The following is a 10,817-nucleotide window of genomic DNA, read 5'->3' as shown; positions in this document are numbered from 1 at the left end:
AATTATTGATAAGTATGTACATATATGATATTCTTGATATCTTGTATATTATTTAATTACATATAGTACAAAATCATTACTTAAAGTTATGAATATGAGATGTCGAAATTATTTTTCTGCGTTCTTCCTGCAGTCTAATCAAGTCCTTACAATCTTACAACTCGAAATGGCATTTCAGATTTAGCACTGAAAATCTTGGCGTGTTCTTTTGAACTTGCATTATTCAGTGCAACCCATGGAACTCGTACAGTGTTGGTGTGAATTGAGTGCGCACTGGTGTGCACTAACTTTTTCCTAATCGAAATAAGAATCGCTATAAGATACTATATACTAAGATATTTAAATATTAGTACTGAAGTATGTAAGCATATATGTTTTAATTATATAAATACTGCAATATGTATGTATACATGCAAGTTTAATATACAAACTTAACTTACATAATATACGAACATATTGATGTGTATAGAATATAGGGTTGCTCTATCTTTATGATAAAAATTTTGGAGACTGCTTATAGTATATCTTGAAAAAATTTTTTAAGTAGGAGTTAAACCAGTGTTATCCAAGATATGTAATTCTATACTCAATTATATAATTCTTAGTGACAATTCGATCGATAGTTTTTTTTATACATATATATTTTATACATATATCTGTGTGACGATACACAGTGAATTGTCGTTAAAAGATTACAGAATTGATCATTTACTTGATCGTGTTGATATTTACATTTATTGCTTTCCTTTTTCCATTTACATTAAGCCCCAATTTACAATAGATATAGTACACTTAATCTTCTGCTCCAAGCTCTAAATTTTATTGTTGAGATTTGGCCAGCTTGTTTAAAACTTAAGGATTTCGGTTTGAGGCAGCACTGAAAATACTTTTTGCTACTGGAAATACTTTTTGCTGCTGGAAATATTTTTGTTAGAAAAAACATAATTTAGAATTTGAAGCAAAAGACTAAGGCTTATTATACTTATAGATCAGGGTTAAGGAAAAAGAAAGCAATAGACAGAGCAAATGCCAATATATATTAAGTCAGTGCCCACAAATGTAAACCTTAGACACCTTGAATCTAAGCATATATATATATATATGTGTGTGTGTGTGTATTTCTTAAAGGTAGTACGTGGCCACTACAAGGGTCAACAAGTAGGAAAAGTCGTCCAAGTATACAGGAAAAAATTCGTAATATATATTGAGCGAATTCAACGCGAGAAAGCAAACAGTGCTAACGTGTACGTTGGCATTGACCCTTCCAAGGTAAGAATAGTATGACATTACAGAACATATATCAGGATCTATCGTTGCTTTTATATTCATGATGAACTATTCCAAATCCATTCACATAGAATTAGATAAATAGCTTGACTTTAAAACTGTGTGCAGGGTTTTCCTGCACATTTGTTGAAGAGTTTTGCTTAATCTAATTAATGCAGAAAGATTGGCTCTGATCATATTGTTACACATTTCTTTCGGCCTTACAAATTTCGTTGCATAAAATTTTTAACTTATCATATTATTGTTCCAGACGGTTATTGTTAAGTTAAAAATGGACAAAGACCGTAAAAAAATTATCGATAGGCGAAGCAAGGGCAGGCTGGCCGCGTTGGGTAAGGACAAAGGCAAATACACAGAGGATGTAACGGCCGCCATGGAAACGTCATAATTTTGATATATTTTTGCGTGTCACAATAAAAAATATGAAAAACAAAACTTTCATATTTGTCTCTTTTTACATTCACAAATAATTCCTTATGTTCGATACTAAATACACAGCACATTAAATTATATTTCAAGAGCTAAAACTACTTGAATAAAAAATAGAAGCTTATTACATAGATTTGGAATTTGCATTATATATGTTACATGATAAAAGATTCATAGAATAACTTATTCTGCGCGTTTCTAACGTTTCAAAATGAACGTAGTAATACTGTTTACTGCCTCGAAACAGCAAGCGCTCGTAGTATATGTAAGAACAAATTGATTATATCCAGGTAGATATTAATTGTCGCCAAGATATACTCTTCGGGCGAGAGAGTGTGCATTATAAGTTGCGTGTCAAAAACTATGAACAAGCAGAACAACAGTGCACCTCCAATGCTTATCACCAATTCCAGTGCGGTGCTCTGAATAAATATTTGCATCAGACCTCCAAGTAAGAGGCACCAGAGTCCAATAAACAATCTGCAAAATGAAGAGAAAAATGAATGATCGTAGAACTAAATGTAAAAACACACTTCTGTATATTTTGTTCACTAAATCGCTAATAGAAAGCGAGTTTTATAGCAGCTGTATTTAATGTAAATAGGATAAAAATTATAAGGTCTGTTCTTTATCGCTGTATTTAAAATTTCTTTTTATGCTTTCATTAAATGCTAAATATATGTCCATTCCATTTTAAGTACAAATTTGACGTTTACAATATTTGCGAACATTTGTCCTTGTTTAACACCCAATAAACAACAAAGATGAAATTATTTCAAGAACTTGTGAGCGTAAAGTGGAACGTCATAGAAGTGTGAATGATGAAAAATAATTTGGCCAAGAGTCAGCCTCACCCGAATCCTAGAAATGAGAAATCTCGTTTGGTTTGGAAAGTGTAAGCTGTCAAGCCGAGCAAAACAGTCAACGTTATAAACAGAGCTTCCAAGACTACTGTGGTATCGTACATGGACACCACAACTCCGACAGTATACGCCTGTACCAGCGTCTGCAATTTCCAAAACAAATTCTTATTGATATCACATACAACAGAGTTAATAATAATCATTCATTTTTTTCATACTTACAAATGCGCTTAAAAGAATCAGATTGGCAGGATGATCTTTCCTTTTTATCATCAAAGCAATTAGGATTGCCATTGTCAGGAAAAACGCTAAACCTATGGTCCATGCGCTAAGTAACAAACTATTTAATAACATTTCTATTAGTTAATAATATGAATTAAATATACAAGAAGGCATCTTACTTATCTTGCACATATAACTTCACGGTTGAGCTGATCACAAATATCGAAGCTAACGCAACTGTCATCAAGATCTGCATACTCAACAAACCATAAACTTTCCGTAAGAAACCTAGATAAATTCAATTCATAATCAGAATGTGGAATTTATATATTTATTATATAAATGAGACTACATTGTGACATTATAAATATAGTTTACAAGTGTTTACAAATGTCTTTACAAATGTTATGAATACTTTATGGTAACATATGTCAACATAATTTTGAATTTCTCTAATGTTATACATTACCCATTCGTATCTTGATATCTGCATTATGCACGTTATTCCTGTAAGCAAAGTCATCTTCTATCTCATGTTCGGACTGTTCCTTGCCACCCTGTTCAACATCCTCTTCCAACAACATCAAAGGGATAGCGACCATTTTTGTTTTTCTGAATAAATAATGTAGAAAATAGAATTGATAAATTGGAATCATAAAACATGTGAAAAGAATTTTCTCAGTCTTCATGAATAGTATGAACTACGGTCAAAAACATTAATAATGTTTACAAGTAACTGTTTCGACATTATTTTATTTTGAGAAAACAATTTTGTAAAAAGTAGTAATGACAATCATGTTCACAAATTCTCAAAATGTCAGTCACATATTAGGCAATAGCAAAACAAACCACAATTTCTTTGAAGATCTTTAAGGGCTGAATTTACGTGGTCAAGTTGAATTTATATTTATATAATAATATTTAGGTAAGAGAATTATCGGACATCATCGTTATACGCAAAATAGGTAGACGGATCGAATGGAAACGACGACGCGTTTATAACAAAAATTCACGAGAATAGAGATCAATTCAGCGCCATCTAGAACAAAAGACTAGAGCATCCTATATTTAGGGTGCGGTCCACTTGGCGCTACAAATCCTTCGAAGTTTTTGATTAACCAATTGGAAGAAAGAATTTTACTAACTGATCAATTAAAAAATGCTTCAAAACATTTGTAGCATCAAGTGGACCGTAGCTATAGAGATCCTATAACCAGAGTTTGGCGAATGTGAATCAAAAATTGCGGATAAAGAGAGAACAGATATTGCTTTCTCGTATGAACGCATGCGCCAAAAGTGTTAAAATACGTGACAGGCAATACATGACGACAATACCTGAAGAAACAAAAAGTTGATCAATTGGTCGAATTGAATAATTGTAATTTGTTAATTTTCTCTTTGTCCCAGATTTGGGAACGATTTCTAATTTCTTTGACACTGGTTTTACTCATCTGCTTGTAGCTATCTATCTCTTTCTATTCTTCAGACTCGTTTGTCAACAATGTACGAAGCTATCCGAAGAATACCGAGTCGTTGTGCCCGCTTTCGCCAAACTCTGGGGGTCGATTGTGTATCTCGAAATGAGATGAAAATTACAAAAGTGAGCAAATTCACTAGAATATTTATAATTTAATTGGTCAATATGTATTGAATTTGCTCACTTTTATAATTTTCACCTTATTTCAAGATACTGTAAACTATTTCCTAGCTATCCAGTAACTTTCGACTAGATAAGCCTTGCGCACAATGGAGGAAATATTAGGAACAGGAATAGATATTAAGATTTCAACCTATCAGAAATCGTTATTCCGGTGTAACTGGTATCTGATAGGTTAAAATCTTAATATCTATTCCTGTTCCTAATATTTTCTCTATTGTGCGCAGGGCCTTAAGCCTTGTGTCCACGATGCTAGAAATTGGTCCGAGATCTCGGAAAGAGAAAGAATTAACCAATCACATTTAAACAATTTAGTCACATGATCAATGCGATTGGTCAATTCTTTCTTCATCCGAGATCTCGGACGGATTTCTAGCATCGTGGACACTGGGCTTTACAAGTCAAGTTGGTAACGGAGAAGTCGCTACTGAGCGCTATCGTTGCGACCTCTAGCCCCAGCAAGTGGTGATCCCTGCCGGTTCCGCCTGACAGGACATTAAGGGTGCGTTCCACATAAAGTCCGCAACGACCACGGCCACAGTGGCCCGAGCCAAGAAGACTAGAACTAAGGAGGGTCAACTCGTGCCAATAGCGGTAGTGGGGGTGAGGCAAAAAGTGGCGACGGATAACTTCCCCCACTCTTGCGCTTCATTAGTCCTCTCTGTCGCTCTATATAATTGTCGCTCTATCGTTCTATAATCGTCACTTTGTTGCTCTTATATCGAACTTTCACACAATGCGCAGTGCCGCTGCACATCGGGTGAATAGCCGCGGACGTTTTTTTACTCACCCCCACCACGCGAGTTGATCCTCCTTAGTTCTAGTCTTCTTGGCCCGAGCCGAACTTTAAGCGGCAAAACGACGGCGGCTCTTACAGCGAAAAGTAGACGTGTGTAGCATTGTTGGGACATTGACTACATTTACATATATGACATCGATGTTACGAAATTGGCCAATCACAGTCATTCCATTCTTCAGAAGAATAGATTGATTAATTCCATAACATCGATGTTATAACTTCGGCGTAAATCGAGCCGTAAACGTAGTCACTGAAATAAAATGTCACAAGTCATGTATATAATAATGGCCGGTATTCATAGTCGGTTCTTATTTCAAAATCATCTTAAGTAATGTCTTAATACGCTAATGCGGCTTTTTGATTGGTTCATGACACCTCAAATAAATATGCATATTTGTAAAGCTATAACATCCTATATATTGCCGAAAAATTACAATTTTTTTCTCTGCAGTTATTATCTCTGTTGATAATCGAACTTTGACGATAACACTGAAATCACAATTTTAAAGAAAAATCGAGTATTATTGAGTTTTAAATGCACGTACACCGATAAACACGTCTACTAAACTAATAAAATATAAAATTAGTACTATATTATCAGTTTTTTTACTCTTAATCACTTCAATATTAACAAGGACGCGAATTCCCATAAGGATGTCGGTCTTTAATAATATCTCGTCGATGCCGAAGATGACTAAAGTAAAGATCGAAACGTTTGATTCTTAATTGTATTTTAATTTAATTTATTTATGATATTATATTGATTTTGCAAAAAACAATCAGCGTCAAACTCGTACAGCCCATATTCTTTTATCATTAATTTTATATGAATTGAGCTATTATATTAACTATTATTAACTGAAAATATAGTTCAGTTTAAATTTATTTTGACACGCATTCTTAACCTTTTATTAGTTTTACACACAAATTAAATCTGTAGGAAAAACGATTTAAAAAATATAGAATATCATTTCAGCGGCTAGCTTCTTCTCCTTTAGGTTAATGGCTTCTGCCTCCTTGAATCCAACGGCTAACGATTTAACGCTCCATGAAAAAGAAGGAAGACTTTAGCGGCTGACGTTTTGTCGGTGGCGGCTCATAGGGGGTCAGAGTGGGGAGAGTCGCCAGCGTTTTGACGCTGCGCGAAATTGCACCTTAAAAGTGCCTTTTCATGCTGACGCTCGACGCTCATTTTCAGCGTCAAAATAGGTTACGTAATCAAAATTAACGCTTGATATTCATCAATTTCTATGGCCGGAATCAGACTAGGCATTGAAGATTGAGATCGAAGATTGAAGATTGAAATTTGACTAATGAGAGTAAAGGAATTTTAGCTCCTATTGTTTTGATTGGTCAAATTTCAATCTTTCAATCTTCAATCTCAATCTTTAATGCCTAGTCTGATTTCGGCCTATCACGTGATTTATATTGACGCCGAAAATGAGCGTCGAACGTCTGCATGAAAAGGTACCTTAAGGCCACGAATCATCCGAGTTGATTAGTCGGGTGATGTTTTCGAACGTAGCTTAAGCTGTTTTGTTATTTCGTATTATTTGTGACGCATTCGTGATAAAAATTTTCGAAAAACGTACGAAAAACAATTGGTTTATGACGAGAAACACCGGTAAACTCAACTCATTTAAAAAAGAAGAGTTAATTGCAAGACATGGTAAATGTAACAAAGGGCATTTTGGTTGAATGGTACGTGTTTGTAGAAAAAATAATTTATTCAACTTATTGACAACCAGTTGCATGAACTAACAATCAAATTCATTCTTTGTAGTCTAAGTCCTCGGGAATGTTAAACTGTTTATTAAGATCTTGCTCCGAAATGCAAAATTTATTCTTGCACCAGCTTTGTATAGCAAAAATGTTGTCCGTCCATATATTGGTCCCATCTTTGTATTTCTAAACAAATATTATCATAACAAAAAAGGAACAATCGTAGCGACACCCACAAAGTAGCTTCCTTAATTTCATTGAAATCTAATGTATCATGCATACTATGACAGAATATATAGAAAAATAAATATGATGATATAAAGGATAAGCCAAAGAATATATAGAAACGATAATCAAATATGTTTTTTAATGCTGCAAAAAGAATGAGATGTTAAAAATAAGGTTAAGTCTATTATATTTGATTAATATATATCTGATGTATATTAGGTACTGTGGAAAGTTTGTGTCGCTTTTTCAAGAGATGTTTATAGGAGAAAAAACAACGCAAACTTTCCGCGGTACCTAATATATATATACATATATATATATATACACACATATATTGAGTTTAATTGTACCTGCGCTTTTTTATCCATTTCTACAATTACTTCTGGATCAACGTTGCTGAATTTTGCAATTTGTTTCTTTATCTCTTGTTCTTCTTTCTTTAGCTGTTCTACTTCCTCCAATAGCTTTCTCTTTTCTTCTGTATCATTCTTCAGTTCCTATATGAAATATTTTAGATGAACAATAGAATTTAAATTCAATAAATTTTGAAGCCTTTTCTGTAACTCTTAACTGTATTGTTACAGTTACAGTTGTTAAGAATTACAAAACAGGCCTCTAAATATGTATTTACCTTTTCTTTCTGTACTTCTTCTTTCAGTTTTTCCAGCTTAAATTCTACTTCTACTAACTTTTTGCTTATATCAGCTATTCTGCGTTCTGTTGTAGTAATATTTTCACTGTAAAATATTATTTCTTGAATATCTCGTTTTTTTTCTCTATGGATCAGACGTAGCTATATAATTTTCTTGCAATATTACCCCGGGAATCTCCAGAAATATGTGGAAGTACCAATTTTTTCAGATCGTACCAAACCATCGTCCACTAAAGCTTGTAACACATCTTTGACAGCTTGTACTACAATGTTCTTATCCTTTGGCGCGATCTTTTCGAGTTCCTTCAGTGTAAAAAATTCTTTCTTCTCATAAAATATTTGCAACATTCTCATACGTTTCTCATCAAGAGAAACTCCTTTTCTTTTCGACATGATATCTATACATATATATATATATTTATAATAAAAAATATTAAACATTCGAACAAAATTGTATGTGTTTAGTGATGCAGCTATGAAACAGTTTCTTCTACATTTGGACGAAACATCTGCACTAGGAAGAAAGTTCATAATTCAAGATCTGGACGAAAAACATCTATTTATATCTGCTGACATATTAGAAACTTTGCAAGCTAAAGTAGATGATTTGATGGATCAGATATCATTCCCATTGGCAGAAAAAGGTGTATAAAGAAATAAGATCTGCTTTTTGAATTGTATAATATAAACTTGTAAAAAATGTCTCGAGAATCTGGTAGAATAAAGGATGCGTGTCAAAAGAGGATTCTTGATGAGGCTGCGCGCAAGCGTAGGCAAAAAAAAGCATTGGAAGCATTAGAACAAGACAATTTTCACGATGATCCACATGCAGACTTAGGTATATACTATAAAAATGCATGTTTCTTTTCGAAACATCGTGTGTTAGAAAATATTTTTTCTTTCTTGTTTCAGTTATGAGCAAGAAAATACCAAAATTCCAAGAGACCCTGGACAACAGAAGTAACAGTAGAAAGAAGAAAACTCGGTCTGCAGAATATTACAAGCAACGTTTTCGCAAGACTTTTGCTCAGCTTGTTGAAGAAGATCTCAATGTGAATCCTAATTCGCCAAACTACGCTAGTGCTCAAGCACCACAGTCTCGTTTACCTGAGAGACATTTCTGTGCAGTGTGTGGTTTCCCTAGTAATTATATATGCATACCTTGTGGCGCTAGATATTGCTGTGTCAAGTGTCTAGGTACTCATCTTGACACAAGATGCATGAAGTGGACGGTTTAAGACGGTTTATTTACACTCTCCAAAGTTTTTAATTAAAGTAAATGTATGAAAAATGCATCTCAAAATATGTTTTACTTTAAATGTTAAGCTTTAATAAAGTATGTAAAAACAACAATAAAAAAAGGCTCAATAAATTCTTTAAGTGAAATGATAATATTATCAGGAAATTTCAGCAGAAAATTAGTTAACTACAGTTAAGTAACGCACAACTGTACCTGTGATGTTTACATTAAGCTCGTGTTTTGCTAATAGAATCTGCAAAAATAAATAAAGCTAGAAACACAATGGGCACAGGCAATAGACACAGGGAACAGGGAATAACGAGCCGTTCAATCAGAGCTCTGGGATATAATATCGAACTTATACTCCAGAGCTTTGATTGGCTCATTATTCCCTGTTGCCTGTGCCCATTGTGTTTCTACCTTAATTGTTTACTTTAATTCTTTTATCCTAAATTTGAATGATTGAGCATAGACCTTTCCATAACTCATAATGCATAAAGCATAAGAAAATTAACCAATTCAAGTCTTTTATTTCGTGGAAGGGAAGAAAATGAAGGATTTCAATTGGTTCATTTTCTTGTGTATACTGTATTATGCGTGACACTACTCCCGCCTTTAAAGCCATTAAAACATTTTTAAAGGTTAGAAAATTTGTTATACTAATGAATGAAGCGATATATGAATATGTATGGTAAATGGTAATAAGACTAACACATAAATGAGCATTATTATTGAAATAACATATGAAATATGATCTAGTATACGATTATAAAGACTACTGCACACTAGAGACTCTCTAATCAGTCTCAAAACGAGAAGCAGACACTAGTTAAAGACTATTACAAATTTCTCTTTCTTTGTAGGGTCTTTAGTTTTATCAAAATCACACAAGAGAGAAAGAGAGAGAAAGAGAAACATGTAGTATCTTTCTGTAACGTTCACATGAATCTAACCTAAACTTAAACTTTAATTCGTGGGAATAAAACACTGTGAAACACTGTTAAATCCTGTTATTAAAAAATAGTTGATTGTGCAGCTCCCTTTTGTAATAATTCAACAGCCACAGGCTATATAATGAAAATATTTTCCAGAAACAGTGAATGTCATGCTTAAAAAATGTTGGGAAAATAAATTGGACGCCAAAAACAGTTCGTTTCTCTGCAAGGTTAAGTAACATTTGTATTTTTTTTTACATATAACATAAGAAATTTATTTATTAATTCCTTATATTAATTCGTTGTATTGTTTAAATTAAAAAGCAACACAAATTAGATATTTAAATATAAGTGGGAATTGATAAAAAATGGCTGACCAATCAAAAGTGCCTATTTTGATGTCACGACTCTGATTAGAATAGGCCTATTCCTTTTAGCTGAATTTTTGCACCAGGGTACCTATTCTGTAAGTCCGCATCTACAATAGGTGTTTTAAGCCTTAAGTCGTAAGAAATTGACCAATTACAGTCGAATTCGAGGAGAATAATCGACTATGATCCGTTCATTTCTTATAGCTTAAGGCTTAAAACTCTATTGTAGATCCGGGGTAACTGTTTTACACGCCTACCGACAGTTGTCGGTGTCGTCGCGCAGCTTTTTAATGCCGGTTCTACAATAGAGTCGCGAGTCGTGAGCCGTAAGAAATTAACCAATCGTAGTCGATTATTCTTCTCACACTTAACTCTGATTGGTCAATTTCTTACGGCTCACGACTCGCGACTC

General features: G+C 33.6%; 5 protein-coding genes across 6 annotated transcripts in view; 3 read left to right on the top strand and 2 right to left on the bottom strand.

Annotated features, from left to right (window-relative positions):
- The window catches only part of RpL26 (ribosomal protein L26), a 3,107-nt gene extending 1,385 nt beyond the window's left edge, over nt 1–1,722 (top strand). The window contains exons 3-4 of the mRNA XM_018455871.1: nt 1,129–1,269; nt 1,538–1,722. Of these exons, the coding sequence (XP_018311373.1) occupies nt 1,129–1,269; nt 1,538–1,675 (279 nt within the window). The 3' untranslated portion in view covers nt 1,676–1,722. The remainder of the gene's footprint in view (nt 1–1,128; nt 1,270–1,537) is intronic.
- Nucleotides 1,723–1,840: 118 nt separating this feature from the next.
- LOC108727669 (protein lifeguard 4) lies at nt 1,841–3,813 on the bottom strand. Its single transcript, XM_018455870.1, has 6 exons — nt 3,651–3,813; nt 3,271–3,413; nt 2,981–3,089; nt 2,802–2,907; nt 2,571–2,722; nt 1,841–2,196 (listed from the first exon to the last, which is right to left on the bottom strand). The coding sequence occupies exons 2-6, from the start codon at nt 3,401–3,403 to the stop codon at nt 1,947–1,949; spliced, it is 750 nt and encodes a 249-aa protein (XP_018311372.1). The 5' UTR covers nt 3,404–3,413; nt 3,651–3,813; the 3' UTR covers nt 1,841–1,946.
- A 2,938-nt stretch (nt 3,814–6,751) lies between these two features.
- On the top strand, nt 6,752–8,524 carry Tfb5 (transcription factor B5). The gene is made up of 2 exons (XM_018455812.1): nt 6,752–6,958; nt 8,325–8,524. The coding sequence occupies exons 1-2, from the start codon at nt 6,924–6,926 to the stop codon at nt 8,509–8,511; spliced, it is 222 nt and encodes a 73-aa protein (XP_018311314.1). The 5' UTR covers nt 6,752–6,923; the 3' UTR covers nt 8,512–8,524.
- Nucleotides 6,968–9,903, bottom strand: LOC108727634 (meiotic nuclear division protein 1 homolog). 2 transcript variants are annotated; one of them, XM_018455809.1, is made up of 6 exons: nt 9,886–9,903; nt 9,313–9,352; nt 8,026–8,257; nt 7,839–7,944; nt 7,558–7,704; nt 6,968–7,165 (listed from the first exon to the last, which is right to left on the bottom strand). In XM_018455809.1, exons 3-6 carry the CDS (start codon nt 8,250–8,252, stop codon nt 7,028–7,030), a joined length of 618 nt encoding a protein of 205 aa, XP_018311311.1. In that variant the 5' UTR covers nt 8,253–8,257; nt 9,313–9,352; nt 9,886–9,903; the 3' UTR covers nt 6,968–7,027. The 2 variants fall into 2 exon arrangements, with proteins under 2 accessions (XP_018311311.1, XP_018311310.1); XM_018455808.1 differs by lacking the exons at nt 9,313–9,352; nt 9,886–9,903 and having other exon boundaries at nt 8,026–8,318.
- On the top strand, nt 8,543–9,217 carry LOC108727635 (zinc finger HIT domain-containing protein 1). The gene is made up of 2 exons (XM_018455811.1): nt 8,543–8,697; nt 8,772–9,217. The coding sequence occupies exons 1-2, from the start codon at nt 8,559–8,561 to the stop codon at nt 9,095–9,097; spliced, it is 465 nt and encodes a 154-aa protein (XP_018311313.1). The 5' UTR covers nt 8,543–8,558; the 3' UTR covers nt 9,098–9,217.
- Nucleotides 9,904–10,817: the final 914 nt, after the last annotated feature.

The sequence above is a fragment of the Mycetomoellerius zeteki genome, unplaced genomic scaffold (genome assembly GCF_001594055.1).
Source record: "Mycetomoellerius zeteki isolate Tzet28-1 unplaced genomic scaffold, Tzet1.0 scaffold517, whole genome shotgun sequence".
Classification (NCBI taxonomy): Eukaryota; Metazoa; Arthropoda; class Insecta; order Hymenoptera; family Formicidae; genus Mycetomoellerius; species Mycetomoellerius zeteki.
Note: the sequence above shows the minus strand (reverse complement) of the source record. Positions and strands in the feature narration are given on the sequence as shown.